Source organism: Silurus meridionalis, chromosome 18, assembly GCF_014805685.1.
Source record: "Silurus meridionalis isolate SWU-2019-XX chromosome 18, ASM1480568v1, whole genome shotgun sequence".
NCBI lineage: Eukaryota > Metazoa > Chordata > Actinopteri > Siluriformes > Siluridae > Silurus > Silurus meridionalis.
In genome coordinates, this window is record NC_060901.1 from 3,437,698 (window position 1) to 3,456,012 (window position 18,315).

General features: G+C 42.9%; 1 protein-coding gene across 4 annotated transcripts in view; it reads right to left on the bottom strand.

Moving 5' to 3' along the window:
• The window catches only part of wnk1b (WNK lysine deficient protein kinase 1b), a 76,202-nt gene that overhangs the window by 23,994 nt on the left and 33,893 nt on the right, over window positions 1–18,315 (bottom strand). For 3 of the 4 annotated variants that reach the window (XM_046872558.1, XM_046872560.1, XM_046872559.1), the window contains exons 4-11: window positions 15,671–15,891; window positions 15,284–15,441; window positions 9,484–9,572; window positions 8,005–8,224; window positions 7,603–7,927; window positions 7,260–7,399; window positions 1,822–3,066; window positions 288–377 (exon numbers count right to left, since the gene is read on the bottom strand). In XM_046872558.1, coding sequence (XP_046728514.1) covers window positions 288–377; window positions 1,822–3,066; window positions 7,260–7,399; window positions 7,603–7,927; window positions 8,005–8,224; window positions 9,484–9,572; window positions 15,284–15,441; window positions 15,671–15,891 — 2,488 coding nt within the window. The remainder of the gene's footprint in view (window positions 1–287; window positions 378–1,821; window positions 3,067–7,259; window positions 7,400–7,602; window positions 7,928–8,004; window positions 8,225–9,483; window positions 9,573–15,283; window positions 15,442–15,670; window positions 15,892–18,315) is intronic. The other variant, XM_046872561.1, reaches the window with a different exon arrangement.

Sequence of the window (18,315 nt, forward strand, 5' to 3'; positions counted from 1 at the left end):
GGACGGAGCACAGTGTGTTTTTGGAGAGAGAGAGAGAGAGAGAGAGAGAGAGAGAGAGAATGTGTGTGTGAGAGAGCAAGAATAAGAGAGTGAAAGAAAGAGGAATGCAAATCTAAAGCAAGAATAAGAGATACTGAAGATACTGAAGCATCTCAGAAGTCCACAGCGTTCACACACAGGAGAAAATTCAGAGTAAGAACGCATCTGTTTCTTTTTACCCCCCCTCCCCCCTCCACACTGACCTATTTAAAAGTAATCTGGAGAGAAGGTCAGAAGAATGGTCATACCTGTGGATTGACCGGCTCGCTCCAGGGGGTGGGCTGGGCACTGGTAGAGACCATAGGATGAGCTGAACCGGACTGGGAAGGCGGAGCCTGCTACAGAAGGGACAGCGAGAAACGGAAAAAGAGGAATGGAGGAAGACAGAGGGATGGTAGTGGTGGAAAAAACGGATACAAACAGAAAGAAAACGCAAGTCAGAATCGGCCATCGGCAACCGGATAACTGAAGATTAATAGACGTGCATACGCAAAGCGGAAGCCTTCTGAGCGACCGCGGCACTCAGATGAGACCTCGCTCTTGGTATACGGTTAGGACGTTTCACACACAGACGGCATCACGTGTTAGTACGGGGGACTGAGTACAGTAGGGCTTCATGCATGTGGAACGATGAGCGTCGAATGAGTGGGAAAAAAAAAGTGCACAGGGTTGTGTGCTCGGTGCTGCCGTGTACACATCATGAAAATATTCGCTAGCTCACACACTTTACCAGCGTGGAAGAGAATGAACCCTTAGAAAGCTGAGCACAACTATGTCCTCGTGTCCCTGTCACAAGTATAGTTGCACGAGGCAGTTTGCCTTACCTTTGCCTTCTGCCTTTAGTCTATGAGCAGTACAGAAGCGTATAGTTACCCAAGCGAGTGAGATGGGGGGGGGAGAATTAAAGAATTGAAAAGAAAAAGAAGGATATGCGATTGCAGGATGGCACTGATGTCAGATTTCTAAGGGTTAAAATATCCGTTACAGTATCAATATCCGTTTCATCACTGTACATGTCCTGAACACAGACTAACAAGAATATTTAAATGATTACACCGTTTTAACCATTTCCAGCCAAATACAACAAGGATCCAGCTCTAGAAGAAGCAGGAGTTAATAACATTCAGTAACAAAAACAAAAAACAGAAGGGAATAGAACAGAAAATATAATAGGTGCAACTTAAAAAAGAAAGAACGAAAGAAACATAATGTAAACCTGCTCGAACCCCCGTATTTTTGTTGTACGTTTGCGTGCGTTTCAAAAAAACGGGAATTCTCCGTTTCCCTCTGGAACCCTTTCAAACCTCACGATTATCATCGTAAATTTATTTAGCATCGACAAACAAAAGTTGACGTCCCGTTTGCACTTTAAGTTTCCAGATGTTACTGATATAATAACTATGTATCTTCAAAACGCACACATCATATATCTGTTTATATGAACATACCCCCAAAATAGTGCTAACTCATATAAATAAAAAATAAATAAAAAAATCAGGAAAATTTGACAAATGAAAGGGCAAGGAAATGTCCTAGGAAAGGAAAGGTTTTATACAAAAAAAAAGAAGATCTGGAGAAAAGCAGGAGATTTTAGAAGGCAGGTTTTACTTTGCCCTGAGAGCAGTCCGTGTGAATTACAACCTTGTGTTGAGCTATGCATGGCTGGAGAAGGTTAAAACCACAACCACAGGGACAAACTGAATCAGGTAAAATAGAGCGAGTATGGGGTGGAGGGGTAAGGGGTTAGGGAGGAGAGTAAGAAGAGCAGGTAGGTGTAATCACCAAAGCAGAACCCTGTAGGCTCAGAGCAGACTCGTGGTAGGAAAGCTCAGGCTGGATGGCGGTTTGTCGGGCCCAGATGCTCTGCAGAGTGCTGATGTGAGAGCCCGATTGCTCGGACGGTGGGACGAAGAGATAAGAGTGATGGGTGGGAGGATGGCCGTCGCTTGTTCCGCTCCCTCGTTCGGATGTGTAAAGCTGCGTCGTGGTCTGAGGGATGGACTGAGCGAGCGAGGAATCCAGACCCGGGCGTCCGGCGTGCGGCAGAGGCGGCGAGTGAAAGTCTCCGGTGTCGGACGAGGTCACGGAATCGCTGGAAGGATCCGGGCTACGCTCTTTCTGAGTATGGAGCAAGAGCAGGCTTCCTGGAGGCAGGGGCATCTCCGGGCTTGTGTAGTTCCCGAGTTCTTCGGTGACTGGCTGTAGACGACTACAAGGCCCTGCGTTTCCTGACGCGTCCTCCAGACTGAGCTCCATGGATCCACGGCGGGCTCGGTACATCCTGGCAGCCAGGGTTCCCGGCTCTGTTTGGATGTTGTGCATATGGAACTCGAAGGCAGTGCCAGGATCAGAAGTGTGTGCCAGCACCGGTGGGGCAGAATGAGGAAATGTCGGGTGAGGCTGGTAGCAGGATTCTTGGGCCACGTTAGCGGGTGTCGACTGAGGGATGGGACTGTGGTTGAGGCGCATGACACTCGGGACGTGTGGATGTAGGTAACCCGGGCTGGGCTGAGGGCTCTCGTACGCCAGACTTGCAGCAGCAGCTTGCATTTGCTGGTGAAAGGTGAGCTGGTTGAGCTGATGTGCTGTAATCGGGTATCCACTGTATGCCATGGCCTCCAAATGGTCCAGCAGGACAGCCTGGTTAAGACTCAGTCTACGCACCGTCTCCTCCTGCTCCAGCCGGATGTCCTTGTAGCAGTGCGAGGACTCTGCCGAAGCCTGCATGTGCTCGGCCAGTCTATGAGCCGCCACGGTGGGTAACAGAAAGTGCGACTGCTCGTGAGCTTCAACGCTAGAGAACGGGTGGAGGCTGCTCCCATAGCTGCGGTAAGTGGGCTGAAAGTGGCGCGTATGCGCCTCTAAGATGGACGTGCTCTTGCGGCGTTGGACGTTGAAACCTTTGGGTGGGCAGGACGGCGGCGGGGAGAAGGAGACAGGACGCTCGGGGATAGAGGGGAAAGAAAGCGGCGGCTCGCACGCACCCGAGCCTCCTCCGGCTCCAAACGGCTGAGCCAGAGACTGCGGCTAAAGTGGCGATAACAACATGGCATCGTCGTGAGGTAGCGGAAGAAACGCGGCGTCATACAAAATACACAAAGAGCAAAAGAGAAACAGAACATGGATGACAGAGAAACAATACAGCGAGTATCATCACAAAGAAAGCAAAAGGAACCAAGAATGAAGCACAAAATTATGAAACACATTTCAAAGCAGGAACGTACTATCGCAGTATATGTGTATAGGTGTGAAATTAAATGCAGACACGGTAAAGGTTGCGTTTTTCCAAAAGAAACGCAAAAACCTTTAAAGCATCTGTATTTAATGTGAAAAAAGGAGTGCTGATGGTGGGCTGGGCACCGGAGTGCACACGGATTCGCTTCTCTGTGACTCCGAAAGAGACACTAAATGACCCATTTCGCTTAATTCTGAAATTATTTATTTAGAGAACGAACAGAGAGACTTTCTGGGTTATTTTCTCCCTAGAGTCTTCAAAAAATAAAACGCGCTAATGTAAACCAATGCGAAAATATAAATGTGTCCTGTTCATTTGCTGTCTGGCCTTTCTAATCCCCTAATATCAGGGAAATAAGTGGGCTGGTGCGTGATAACACGAGGATTTGATCTGTTTTAGCGATTTAGACTGAAGACAGGCAGCTACTGAGGATGCTGCGTATGAAGAGGAAGAAAGAAGCTGATTTATTCCTAGAGATTACCGTTAAAAGGGAGTCGGAACCACTATATGGACCAAGGATTGTGGACACCTGACCGTCAGAAGGGTGTCTTTATGAACATCCTCACATATGGCTGGAAAAGTCAGGTTTCCCAATACTTTTTATCTATATACTAATTTTCTTTCGGCTTCTCCCATTAGGGGTCGCCACAGCGGATCATCCGCATGTTTGATTTGGCACGTTTTTTATGCTGGATGCCCTTCCTAACGCAACCCTTCCCATTTATCCGGGCTTGGGACCAGCACTAAGAGTGGCTGGGGTTGGTTCCCTGACTGGGGATCAAACCCGGGCCGCAGCGGTGAGAGCGCCGCATCCTAACCACTAGATCACCAGGGACCCTACTTTTTAATCTATATAATGTGTCTAAATCTGAAAAAATATAAAATATCCGATATTATGACTGATCTATTATTTATCTGGTTTGACACGCCGGAGCGCACCACGTGTGTCTCTGAGGCCCGGCCCATCAGGACGCTCCTACTTCACCCTGACACACTAACATACAGGGCTGGCAAAGAGTGCTGGAAGGCTGGCGCGGCGGCGAGGTAACACACACTCCAGCGCCTTGGACAGACGTCCTGCAAACGTCTCGCCGTCTGACATCCCCGGTCTGGGTGAGGGCACCGGAGGAGGAGTAGAGGGAAGCTTGGAAGGGTACGATGAAGAAGGAGCACAGGAAAAGCAGGGCACGCAAACGGACATGCTACGACCACGACGTGCAGCGGGAGGTGGAGAAGGCTGGAGGCGAAGGAGGGGGTAGAAATGTAAACGTACACGAGGCACAAATGGACAAATAACAGAAAAGTGATGCATAACAAAAAGAAATAAAATCGGAGAAAGAGACGAGAAGTGGATCCTCACACACACAAAAGCCTGCGTTCATTTGACGAATACACACACGGAAAATCTGAACATCCGCGCGTCTAAAATGCTTCCATTTATAGATTTAAATGATCAGATTAAAAAAAAAAAAAATTTCATATTAAGAAATTTGAAAGAAACAAATCAAAACACAAGGACATAAAAAAAAAAATACACAACAAATAACGATGAATACGTTCAAAAACATCAGTGCAATGCAGACTCCAGACGCCGTTTCTAAATGTCCGATATACACTAAATAACCAAAAGTATTAGGACACCTTACTTTTACACCCGTGTGCGGTTCTTCCCCAGATTGTGACCACAAATTAAATACGATATTTCTGGATGCAGTAGCATGACATTTTCCCTTTACTTGAACTAGGAGACCCAAACCCTCTTCCAGCATTACGATGTGCACAAAGCAAGCTCCATTAAGATCTGCTTTACATGGGTTGGAGTGGAAGACCTCACGCTCTAGAGCTCTGTCCCCAACCCTATTAAACATGATGAATTGTAATGATGACTGTACCCCCCCAGGCCTCCTCACCATGCATCAGTTCCTGACTTCCAGTTCCTGGCAGTTGAAGAGCGAAGCATGTTAGAACAGCAAACGTGGACCGATTGTGAAATGTGGTATTCAAAAAGCACGTACGAGTCTTACTCTCAGGTGTCCAAAAACTTATGGACATACAGTGTAGATGATATTGCCAATTTAACACCAGTGCTAAAATGCGGTCTTCATTTTTAATTTGGATTTTTAATTGTATTTTTTTAATCACTAAAGAAAAGGGGAAAAAAAAGTTTTTTTTGTTCTTAATATAAAATTGAATGCAGTGTTTTTCCTTTTGGAAAAAAAAAAATTATGTCAAAATAATTACGAACGACATGACAAACAAAAAACCCAAAATGTTTGATGAAGACCCCAAGCTCACAGCACGACTGGTTTAATTTTAGAAACATGAAGTGAGCCTCAGGGTGACGTGTCTCCGGAAAATGACACAAGTGTCTGATTAGGGTCTGATTAGGTGATCTAGAATCCTCGAAAGAGAGAAAGAGAGATAAAAGAAGTGAATAAAAAAAGAGGGGGACAGAAATGGAGTGAGAAAAAAGAGGGAAATGTGAGATTTCAAGAGAGAGAGAGAGAGAGAGAGAGAGAGAGCGAGGAAGAGAGAACATGAAAGAGAGAGAGATAACATGAATGAGAGAGAGGAGAGAATGTAAAAGAGAGAGAGAGGAGAGAGAGAGAGAGAACAAGGTAAAAGTGAAAGAGAGAGAGAGAAAGAAAGAACATGAAAGAGAGAGAGCGTGAGAGAGAGCGAGAGAGAGAGAGAAAGAGAGAGAGAGAAAGAACATGAAAGAGAGAGAGAGCGAAAAGAGAGAGAGAGAACGAGAGAGAGAGAGAAAGAGAGAGAATGTAAAAGAGAGAGAGAGAGAGAGAGAGAGAGAATGTAAAAGAGAGAGAGAATGTAAAAGAGAGAGAGAGAGAGAGAGAGAGAGAGAGAGATGAACGGAGGAGAGTCTGGCACTCGGCACAACACCGCAGTCTCACAAAGAACAAAACTTAACGTGGATCAATAAACCCGACATGACACACAAAAAAAACCTCATAAATAATGTCGAAAATAAGAGCGTGGGAATGTGGAGGACAGCCAACATATGAGAGAGAGAGAGAGAGAGAGAGAGAGAGAGAGAGAGAGAGAGAGAGAGAAGGGCCATCTGAAAGCAAACTCATTGGAGTGCAGTGCAACAAACCATTGCCTCAAACAAATCACATTTCAACCCATAACAAGAAAACAAGCACGATTAAGAGACATGCATCACACACACACACACACACACACACACACACACACACACACACACACACACACACACACCTAAAACAGCAGCGTTCATCATGTTCATCAGGTCTACCGTTTCTGGGTTTTTTTTCATACGTTTGATTCTAATCCAAGTTTCTCTCATCGTCCTCTTTAACTTCCAGGAGAACGTCCAGCGTTTCATCATACCAAAGAAAACAAAAAAACGCTAAATGGACAAAAATTGAATGGACACCTGACTTTTTCAACCTTTTAATAAAATGCCTTTGAAAATGAGATCCAACAACGTTCCAGGACACGACAATGCGCCCGTGAACAAAGCCGCCCTCCGTGAAGATGTGCTTTATTTGGGTTGGGGTGGAAGATCTCCTGTAGGGCTGTAGAGCCCTGACCTCAACCCTACTGAATATGGACTGGAAAACTCTAAAAATCTAGTGGAACATCATCTCAGAATTCCCAGTGGAGGTTACTGTTACAGGAATGGGGACTTAATGTGGAATGGAACGTAAAAAAAAAAAACGACAGGAATCTTAGTCAGGTGTCCACAAACCTTCGTCCATATATATTCAACAACAGAGACGGTGATGTGAACCAGAGCTTCCCATCTTTCTTTATCTATTTGTTAGTAGTAGCTACTACAATATGCTTTAATTGATTTAAACTGAAGAATGAATAAGAGATTCGGGGTGTTAACGCGTGAGCCAAATCAAATCCGTGATCCTGACAGGAGATAAAAGTCCGATTTAGAACCTATCTTCTCTACACCTAGCTGCTCTGCTGCTTCTGTGAGTGTAGGACTTACCATGGGCTGGGGGGGGAATACATGGTGCTGCTGTGGGGTCTGATGAGACGCTGAAGGAGAGCTATAGGACATCATGAGTTGACTCGGCGGTGTCTCTGAGAACACGGATGAACCCTGTCCGCTGTCCACCGTACTTTCAGCTGCGAAGAAAGAAAAACGTTATGTACGAATCTGGGCTCTATATGGAGAAGAACCACACGGTGTCCCAATACTTTTGTCCGTAAAGTGTATATCAGCTATATAAATATTAATGATGTCACTATGGATGTCCACAGTAACTACTTTATATAGTTCCAGAAATGTCAGAGGGTATAATAATTTATAAACCCATATGAGAACATACAGGAGATGGCACCTGGCTGGTACTGGAGAGGTTGGTGCTGGTCCGCTTCACACTCCTCTGGTTCCAGCTGTCCAGGCCCGGGAGTGGGTGGCTGGAGGCTGCACGGAGTCTGGGTGGCTCCTGGTGTTCCTGGATGTCCGAAATACAAGTTCTTCTGGGAGTCGCTCAGCTGTTGCTGCTGTTGATCGGCTTCCTGTTTGCGCTTCTCCTGCTCCTCGCGCACCAACTTGATCTGTTCCCGTTTACGGCAGATCAGCGACACGCGGTCTTTGATGGCCTTGGCCATGGTCTTGTGGTCGGCGTCGCACACGTATCCAGACTCAACCTGGGGGGCGCGTCGAAACGTTATACAGAGTTCAAAATCATGGCGTGTGGATCTCCTGAAACTTTTGAGGAACTTACCATTTCTTGGGCCACATCTTCAGGAACATCCTTATGGAGATCGAAGGAGAACTCGATAGCTTCGTTGTCTTTATATTTGCCTTTCAGTTTTTTGGCGTCTTCGATACGCAGCCAGAGCTTGATTGCGATCATTTCCCCGTCGTCTTCCTCGGCCAGTTCCACTCGCACGCCCGTCTCCTCTTGGAAGAAGGCATGGTTCAGCAGGACTTTGATAGCGTATCTGTGAGGCGGAGAGAAGAAAACAGAGATGAGGTGAGAGAGCACCGCTTTTACTGAAGATACCTATTGAACATATGAAGGACATGTGAAGATGAAAGTATGGAAAATAACTATGGATTAAAACAAATACAAATAATTCTGAAAAAAATGTCGTATTTAAATTAGAAAGAAATGTCCAAAGTTCCTCGTCTTCAGCACAATAAATGCGTAAAATTTCGAATGCGAAATCTGACGAAGCGATTCAGCATCCGAGTTCAAGTCGGCGATTATGTTTACATCTTTCCCTTATTTTATTTAATATATTTACATTTACCAGATTTGGCGCACGATCTTATTATAAAGCAACTTACGCTTAGCTAATTATTTTAGGAAGGAGGCATTAGGGCTCAGTGGTTAAAGCTTTGGATCGGAAGGTCACAAGTTCAAATCCCAGCACCACTGGGAGTTGTCACTGCTGGGCCCTTGAGCAAGGCCCTTAATCCTCAAATGCTCAGCTGTAAGTCGTTTCGGATGAGGACGTCTGCTAAAAGGCGTGGACTTTTCCATAACACTTTTAAGTTTATCCCTGATGAGCAAGCTAGAAATGAGGGGAAAAAAACTCAAAACCTCATCCAGGTTCACTTTGAAGCATCGTTTCAGCAATCGTATAACATCAGTACAAATCGGTTCATCGTCTGGAAATAAGGGTGTGCAAACTTACGCTCGTGCCAAATCATTAACTCGTATCTGACCATCGGTATCTTCAAAATCAGGGAGAACATCTAACCAGAAGATTATTACAATCGCAAACGGGGACTAAATATGGAGCGAGATGTTTATAAAGCACACATGATGATGCTCAGGCCTGATTTGTTTAATGTTTATGCAAAAACTGTACTCTGAATTATATTATTATAGTAATTGCAGTAAAAAAAAAAAGAATTCAGGAATAATTATATATACACCGAAACATTTCCATTGTAAATTCCAACAAGACTACCCTGAATACCCAAGCCACCTTTTTCAGTTCTTTTGTCTCTGAATATCGGAACGTTTGGAGGTTTTGTAAAGTGTAAAACACTCATGGCTCCAAGCAAAAAAAAAACATCAAAGTACTTCAAAGTAAGTATACTAGAGTTTTCTACTTGGTCTCGATCCAAACCTGTGAGCACATATGGTGCGAGTGGTGTCACGCACTCCGACCCAACACACCCCTGGTAATTACCGCTGCTTTCCCCCTCCCACGTTTGTTTCAACCTCAAAAAGAAAACACCGTCCTACCTTTCATCTTTGTTCTGTCGAATGCAGCCTTCGATGATCTCCTTCACCTCAGGTATGGCCACCTTATCAAAGCTGCTGGGTTTCACGCCCTGCACGGAGAACAGACGAGATAAGTTCTTTGTGTTATTGTGTGTTCACGTGAATCAGATACGGCCCCATACGGTGATATGACAAAAAGAAAAGCTCTGCTTGTGGTACATGGACGTGATGTTGATCACGTATTATATAAGAATATATAAAGATATTTTAGGGAAAAATTCAATATCTTGAGTCCTATTTCTTTTCTGAAAAAAAAGTCTAGGAGTTTTTTCCCCTCCTTAACTATTAGGGAAAAACTTATAGGGACAAATAAATCGGCAACGTGAAAGAAGTTTGTTTGAAATCTTTACAAATTTATTAAAAAATTTAAAAACAACAACAACAAAAATTTTTACCTTCAGCTTTGTGATGAGTTTGTGAAAAAACCACACATGGCTGGGAAAGTCAGGTGTCCCAATACTTTTGTCCATATAGAGTGTGTGTGTGTGTGTGTGTGTGTGTGTGTGTGTGTGTGTGTGTATACACATATATACACAAACTTCAGGTATATAGAGAGACTTCAGATCAGAAGGTGATGAGTTCAAATCCCAGCACCTCCAAGTTACCACTGCTGTTAGCGACCACAAATCAGTAGGACCAGTACATCTGTAAACATCTGGCACAAACAGATTCATCCGCAGGTTTGTCAGGCACTGAATTAAAGTGTGAACGCCAGGTCGTGTTCGTACTTTGTCCTGCGCGACACGTGCGACACGTTCTAACCAACACCCGAATGCAATACGTGTAGCGTAGAGACTCTAGAGAAGCGTTTTTGTGTTTTTTTCTGCCTCCTGCTCGGACCTGATTCACTCTCGACATTAAGGATTACGGGATGTGGATTGACGACAGCTGTGTGGAGCCGCTGGTGAACGCGATTAGTGAAGCTGTGTGGTGTAATTAAGCTTGAGTAAGGGGAATGAACTGCACATTATCACCCCCTGAACCAGTGAACCCTTACGAGCTCTCACAACATGTGCTTTAACAAAAAACAAGTGTTTCTAAACACTTTCAGCTTCCAGACTGTTTCACGTCTGTCGTTTGTTTTCCCCCGTCTGGGTTGAGCCCAAAATCATTTAGCGTTAGTAATAAAACGTTTGCTGGAATTTCATCCCGTTTTGAGCCGCAGTCTGGATTCCTTTAATATCAAAAGCAGAGTATGGAAAAGAAGAGAAGAGAAAAAAGATCTGAAGAACTTACCGGAGATAACCTGGTACACGGAGTGCCGAAGGGTATACGCGCGACGTTATCCTAGCCCATTGTTCACGGATCTGACGAGTTTCTCGCTTATATAAGCAGGCCCAGTCAGATTCAGACGCCGGATGACCCCGTGATTTAATGCAATTACACAGAAAAGCCAAAAGCGCCTCAATAACGAGGTGATTAATAAGGATGCTTGCAGAGAACAGGTCCCTTTAATCCCAATGCATGCTGGTTCATGGGTTTTACAAGAGGCACACAAAATGAGGGACAATTACAACTAATCAACTTCTACTACTTTCGAAAGTTAGAGGTGGACTGGAATATGAAGGCTGGAGAGAAAAAGTATAAAAGCAGTTATAAGCTGCAGATCTCGATTTATACTTCCCACGTAATGGGTTTATTTTCCGCTCGGGTCGGTTTGAGCGCCGCGCACCTTAATTGCGTTTAAGGGTCTGTCGGATTAAGCCGTTTCCATGAGAACAAGAGTTAAAAATAACTCTGACATTATCTCCAAATGACTATATCCTGGTCGAACTGTCGGATCTCACCGAGGGCTTCTTATTAAAACGCTGTCGAGAAATGTTTTTTGTTTTTTTACAGGAAAACATCGGAAAACAAAGTCGGAATCTGAACAAGATGAACCTGATTTACGTCAACTGCTCTCGCCGTGTCACGCTCTGACAGTGTCGTCATGTGTGTGCTCGGTTTAAAAAAACGAGTGCTTGAGATAACATATTCGATATTTAGGATTTCATATTGAACCTATAAACATAAGAGCTGCTTTTTCAGCTCCTAATGAAGTTTTCCAGTATAAATTCGAACAAAACACTTTGACACTGCATGCATGATAAGTAGAAAACTATCGCTTGGAGAATAATGTGATTTAACTTCCACTAAAGTTTCAAGATCAAAACTTTCAGTTACTTAAGTTGATACCAACAAAGTTCCAGCAAAATTCCAAGTTCTAAAGGTACAAAGTTTCATCAATGTTTCAAGGTCTGAAGAAACAAAGTTCCAAGGTCTAAAGGTGCAAATTTCCAAGTTCTGAAGTTTCTCAATTCCAACAAAGTTCCAAGTTCAAAAGGTACAAAGTTCCAAATTCTGTATTTACAAAGTTTCAAGTTTTGAAGTAACAAAGTTCCAAGTTCTGAAGTAACAAAGTTCCAAGTTCTGAAGTAACAAAGTTCCAAGTTCTGAAGTAACAAAGTTTCATCAATGTTCCAAGATCTGAAGTAACAAAGTTTCATCAATGTTCCAAGATCTGAAGTAACAAAGTTCCAAGTTCTGAAGGTGCAAATTTCAACCAAGTTCTGAAGTAACAAAGTTACAAGTTCTAAAGGTACAAAGTTTCATCAATGTTCCAAGTTCTGAAGTAACAAAGTTCCAAGTTCTGAAAATGCAAAGTTTCAACCAAGTTCTAAAGTAACAAAGTTCCAAGTTCTGAAGGTACAAAGTTTCAACCAAGTTCTGAAGTAACAAAGTTCCAAGTTCTGAAGGTGCAAATTTCCAAGTTCTGAAGGTGCAAATTTCCAAGTTCTGAAATAACAAAGTTCCAAGTTCTGAAAGTGCAAATTTTCAAGTTTAAAAGGTACAAAGTTCCAAATTCTGTAGGTACAAAGTTTCAAGTTTTGAAGTAACAAAGTTCCAAGTTCTAAAGGTGCAAAGTTCCAAGTTCTGAAGTTTCTAAATTCCAACAAAGTTCCAAGTTCTAAAGGTACAAAGTTCCAAATTCTGAGGTCACTAAATTCCAAAATTTCCAAATTTTAAGGTTACAAAATGTAACATTTTAAACGAGAACACAGCAGAGCAGCCTGGGAATACAAAGCCCATAACTCATTACTGCAAAACATGGTTGAGTTAAATTAGCCGAATTAGTGCACTGTTGTGTTGCTGCTAATGTTTGAAAACATTCAGGAAATGCCAATTCTCTTCTTCCTCTGGGCTTGTTGGCATTTCGTTAACTACAATAGCTGTGTTTGATGTAAGGAAACTATCATTCATATTAATGTTCAAATAACCCTGGATATAGACTTTTTTTTTCTTTTCAATAAACGTTTATACACATGAAGTCAAGTAAATAGTCAAATAAATATGGATTTCATGTTTTGCATGTATTCCAGAGCCACTCGGATTGAGGGATGAAATTTGTTTCTTGTGTACAAAAGAACGCTGTAAATCCCTTCAAAATGAGAAATTTGGTTATGTAACATGACAACGTGACACCTGGGACAAACAGTTGTGTGTGTTTGGGACGAAAGCCTTTGACTGAATTAGTTTACATGTACTTTGTTTAAAAGGAATGGGGCTGATTTGAAAAATTCTGAAGTGCGAATATGCGTCTGAAAGACTGAAAGAGTGAGACTGAGCAGCGGAATCTAGGCCATGTCCCGAGCTTCCTGCGTGCCAAGAAGTGCAGAAGGATAGCCGATCTTGACACCGGTCCATCTGTCTTCCTTCGCAAAGTGCTGACAAATGCGTTGCTGCGCCACTGTCTCCGCCTGATGCAGGCTAAGCTAGAACCTTCTGCTCTCACACCCTCTGACTGGCTCAGCGTGAGCTCACAGAGGCTGAAAGCCAAGACACGGCAGCTGAGATACTGCTGTTTAATAAGGACTTCAGAATTCGGAGAGAAAGAGAGAGAGCGATGAGTCCTGAGTTCGACTAGCACAGTTTATTATATAATATATTTTTATAGGTCAAAAATAAAATGACTAATATTTTAAATATATTCCGAGTTACAGAAGCTGACCTTTCAAAGAAGTGTTCATGAGAAATAAATTAGAATAGAACTAAAGTTCCAGGTTACAGAGTTCAAAGTAAGCTCTAAAGAACTAAAGTTACCAATCCTGTAGTTTCAAAAGTTGGTACCAAGTTCAACGTAGGCTTTAAATGAGCAAAATTCCATGCATCCAGCTTCCAAAGGTGCAAGTTGCATAGTTCCAGTTACTTGTTTAAAGATCCAAACTATGATATTCAACGCTCTGAAGTTACTAAACTCTAACTTCTACATGTAAATAGATCCACGTTCTAAAATCACAAAGTTTCAACCTATGAAGTTACTAAGTTCCAAGTTCTGAAGGTTAAAAGTTCCAAGTTTTGAGGTTAAGAAGTTCTGAAATTAAAAATTTCAGAGTTCTAATTTATTAATATTTGTACAGAAAATGTTATTTTGTTACCTCAAAGAAACAGAGCAGCCTGGGAATACAAAGACCATAACTCAATATTGCCCCCAAATGGTGAGATATCCTGCACCGACCCCTACTCTTACGACCTCCAAAAAAAAGCGAACTGTTTCCGAGCTAAAGGTCTAACCTGATAACATCACAGCGTGTGCCGAATTAATTCTAAATTCCTAAAACCTGAATTCGTTCCAGATTCATGTATTACACAAGACGTCGCCATGAGATTGAAGCAAAAATAAATAAAAACAAATAAAAAATACTCCTAATTCCCCATGAGAGCAGTGGAAATCATATGATTACTCAGCTGAACAGGCTGTTCTGCTGCAGACTCATGACTGCTTTATTATCTTCCAACAGCAAAACAAGCAGTTTGTGGAAGGAAATTAAAGGCCACCCATTAAGACCTACATTTAGACTCTGTTTATTTAGAAGAACAGGACTTTCTACACAATTTCTAACAATGGAAAACAAACACACACTTCATGGTAAACAAGCTGCACTGGGCTTAAATAAATAGTGCAATAGTATAAAAGAACAAAACATGGATACCTGAAGCTGTGATATCAAAAACTGCACCCACGAGGGTAAAAAACGATTACACAGTAAAAAAAAATATTACATACTTAGAATTATGACTGAAACCTGACGTCAGATTTGTCGAACTTCTACAAAAATCATTATTCATTATTAAACTTGAAAACATACACAACACTGAGCACACAACGAGCTAAAGTTGGCGCAGTGTCACTGTGTTTACCAAAAATACGATTTGTTTTGCATGAAAACGCTAAAGAATCTTTTACGTCCTGCTTCAAGAAATTTCTCTGGAAAGAAGGAAAATCTTGACAATTCCACATGTTGAGGAAGTGAATGAATGAAGGCTGGAAGGAATGGAAGGACATTTGTTAAACAAATTGTTACAGTTTCCAAGATATCGCAGGTATGAAAATAACCAGTCCCGCGTGGTGATGGGGTTAATGCCCTACTTTACACGGTGTTCCTCTGTGACTTTATTTCTGTCTGCCATGTTTTTTTTCTGCAGATCTCTGAATTCTGTTCTTTTTTCTCCAAACTTATACACACATCAGCGCTTTTCTGTGCAGGTATCAGCACAACTTTGTTTGATTGCTGATACTTTGTCAGATGAAGTCTCAAAGCACGAGTATGACTGACCTTCATTTAGTCACCACAAACCGGTTTAATTTCACGGACACATTTTGCATCCTGGGAAAAAAATAAATAAAAGATGACCCCTGTAGAATATAAACCGAACAGGTGATCAGAGTGGTGTTGAAGGTGACACGAGATTGAGGTGAGGTGAGGTGAGGTGAGGTACTCACGCTGGTGACCCGGCGGTAGATTTGCGCTGGGTTCTGACACTCGGAATACGGGTACTCTGAGGTAGCCATCTCCAACATGCACATCCCGAAGGCGTACACGTCCACCGATTCGTCATACTTCTCCTCGTACATCTCAGGCGCCATGAACTCGGGGGTACCTTAAATCAAAAGAACCGATCCTACAAATCCTGAATCCAAAATATACTAAATAGATCTGAAAAACATTGAATAATGATAAATCATAATAATAATAATAATAAGACTTTAAGTGAAGGGACCTCCTGATCCTTCAGGAAAGACTGCAGTGCTGAACCAGATACTAAGAAACTCGCGTTCACAACTTCTGACAGCGTGAAGCCGACAGAACGGTGAAACCCGGAGCCGTACCTATAACGCTCTTAGCGAAAGAAGAGCGCTTGAGAGTAGCCAGGCCCAAATCGCCGATCTTCACGGAGCCGGTCGGACCCGTGATGAAGATGTTGTCGCACTTCAGGTCCCGATGGATGATAGGAGGAGTCCTGGTGTGGAGGAAGTGGAGGCCCTTCAAGATCTGACGGCACCAGCTCCTTAGGACCTTGATCTTCATCACTTTAAATCTCTTCAGGTACCTGTGCACATCAGAGGAACACGATTACGACTCTGACTGTAAATCTATACGGAATATACACCAAAGTTTGAAGACGCTAAGATGTGCTCACAACCAATTCCATATTTCACAGTTCCCATTCACGCTCTAATCTTCTGGGAAGATGTTCCACTGGAGATTTTAGAGTGCGCTTGTTGAGATTTTTGCTCGTTCAGACACAAGGGTGTTAGCGTTCACATTCATCCCAAAGATCTTCAACAGGGCTGGGATGAGAGCCCTACAGCTGGAGATCTTCCACTCCAACCGATGCATTGTGGTAACAGTTTGTGGAAGAACTGCATACGGCTTGGAAAGGTCCGGTGTCCTGATACTTTTTATCTCATGCAGTAAAACAGGTTTTAGATTTCATAAGGGCTCTAAAATACACGTCATCAGAATCAGTTTATTTCCACATATTGCGTAAGTGATGAATACGTATTTGTAGTTTGTACAATGTAACGTGTTTACACTGTGACAGATTATTATAAGTGGTATTTCCTTTATCTCTGGGGGGGTAACAATTCTTAAGGTGTGGTGCTGCCTTGATTGCACTGGGATCAAATTCCACCACGGGAACAGCAGATGAAAGAAGAAGATGGAAGGGCCGATTAAGAGAACCTTTTGGGAATTCAATTACACCGGTCAAACTGGATCGATCCCAATTTTTCAGGATTGTGACTAGTGAGCAGAGACGTGTGACTACGCGTGATGCCTCCACCTCAAAACTTCGACTGTATCTGTGCATGTATCTATTTTTCTTGTTTTAAATACATCAAAGATTTGCTTGTTTTTGCACCGTCTGATGCTAAACAGGTTAGGATATGCAGTACGACCCATTTAAACCCGTTTCAGAAGCCTGTAGCTAATCAGTGTATACACGTGGGATGAGAGATAAGTGCAGAGAGAGAGAGAGAGAGAGAGAGAGAGAGAGAGAGAAGGCAGGAGTGTGCTGCAGCTGTAATTAAAATGTGATTTAATATTCTCAGACAGAGATGAAAGGTGTGGATGATGGGATAACTCTTTCCCTTCCTTCACCTGTCCCCGTCCTCCACCTGTCCCTTCATCAGATTATACGGGGTCTAATCAAATCCTCTGAAATCGCACCACAGCCAGGGTTTAGCACCCTAATTCTCATTACAAACACCTGGCGAGGTCTTTCGGGTTAAATGCTCCGAAACGCTGTGGTCCTGAACCACAATAAAGTGCATACGCTGGTCTCAAGACTGCATGAAGACTTCATGACCTACATGCTTTATTAACGTAAGGTACGATTACATCACGCGACCACATTATGGCAGATAAAAACAGTGCTTTTGCAGCTTTCAAACACCAGCGACGTGGAAATTATTGGGCATTTTAGCGGGAGTATATTTAGTTTCACTCGGTTCGTATAAATTTTTGATTTTCATAAACAAAAACGCATATTTGTTCGGGATTATCGAGAAATAATCTTTTCATCCGTGATTTTTGTTTGTCAAAGTGGATCGTGACTCGACTTCCTGGTTGTAAAGGTAAACAATTGAGGCGCCAAAAACAACAACAAAAAAACCCCCCACTTGCGATAGTTTAGAATTGCGATAGTTTAGAAGTGCAGAGATTTGCTGTGACGGCTCGACCGGTTTGACACGAGAAGAATCAGATAAGATGCTGGTAATTTACACAGCGTGTTTACTCTTGTGTACTGTCAAGTTTTATTGGAAACTACAATTTGGCTCGGTTTCAAAATACGAGGGTTGTGACGTGCCAAAGAATTCGATCGTAAATAAAAAAGATACATACTCGCTGAATGATAAGAGTGCGGTTACATTTTCCATGAGTGGCGTATGACAAGTCGGGTTTTAGAGAAGATAAAAAAAAAGGGTGAGGCCATTTTCCAAAGGCAGAAATTGACTGACGTTTGGGCCAGCGGCCAGATTTGAGCCGAGAAGTAAAGACCCGGGGGGGCGGGACAAAAGAAAGCCGGCGTTATAAATGTCTCATCATTCACCAACTCCAGCGCAGCCCGAAGGGTTTTACTCGTGTTTCTTAATGTGCTCTGCAGAGACGACAATGCCGCGGCCTTGGAGAGCTAACTATTCAGTATACGTTTGTTTGGTGTTGGCAGATAGCATACAGGAAAGCTCTTATAAAAGACCTTTAGCAGACCTGGAGTAATAAACCCTTTACAATTTTACAACAAACAGACAAAAGCAACAGATTTATAGAGGGCGATCGGGTGTCTCCTGCCGTCTGGATGTGACGCTACTGCTGTCTAACCTATTAAACACGTTCTTCCTGTAGAAAGTCTTTATCATCATTAATTAATCTGACGATATGGACTTTTGGCACATTCCTTTGCTCTTATAAGAACTGCCACTCTTCTGGGAAGATGAACAGTTACGGAGCAACACACCTCCGAAAAATCATA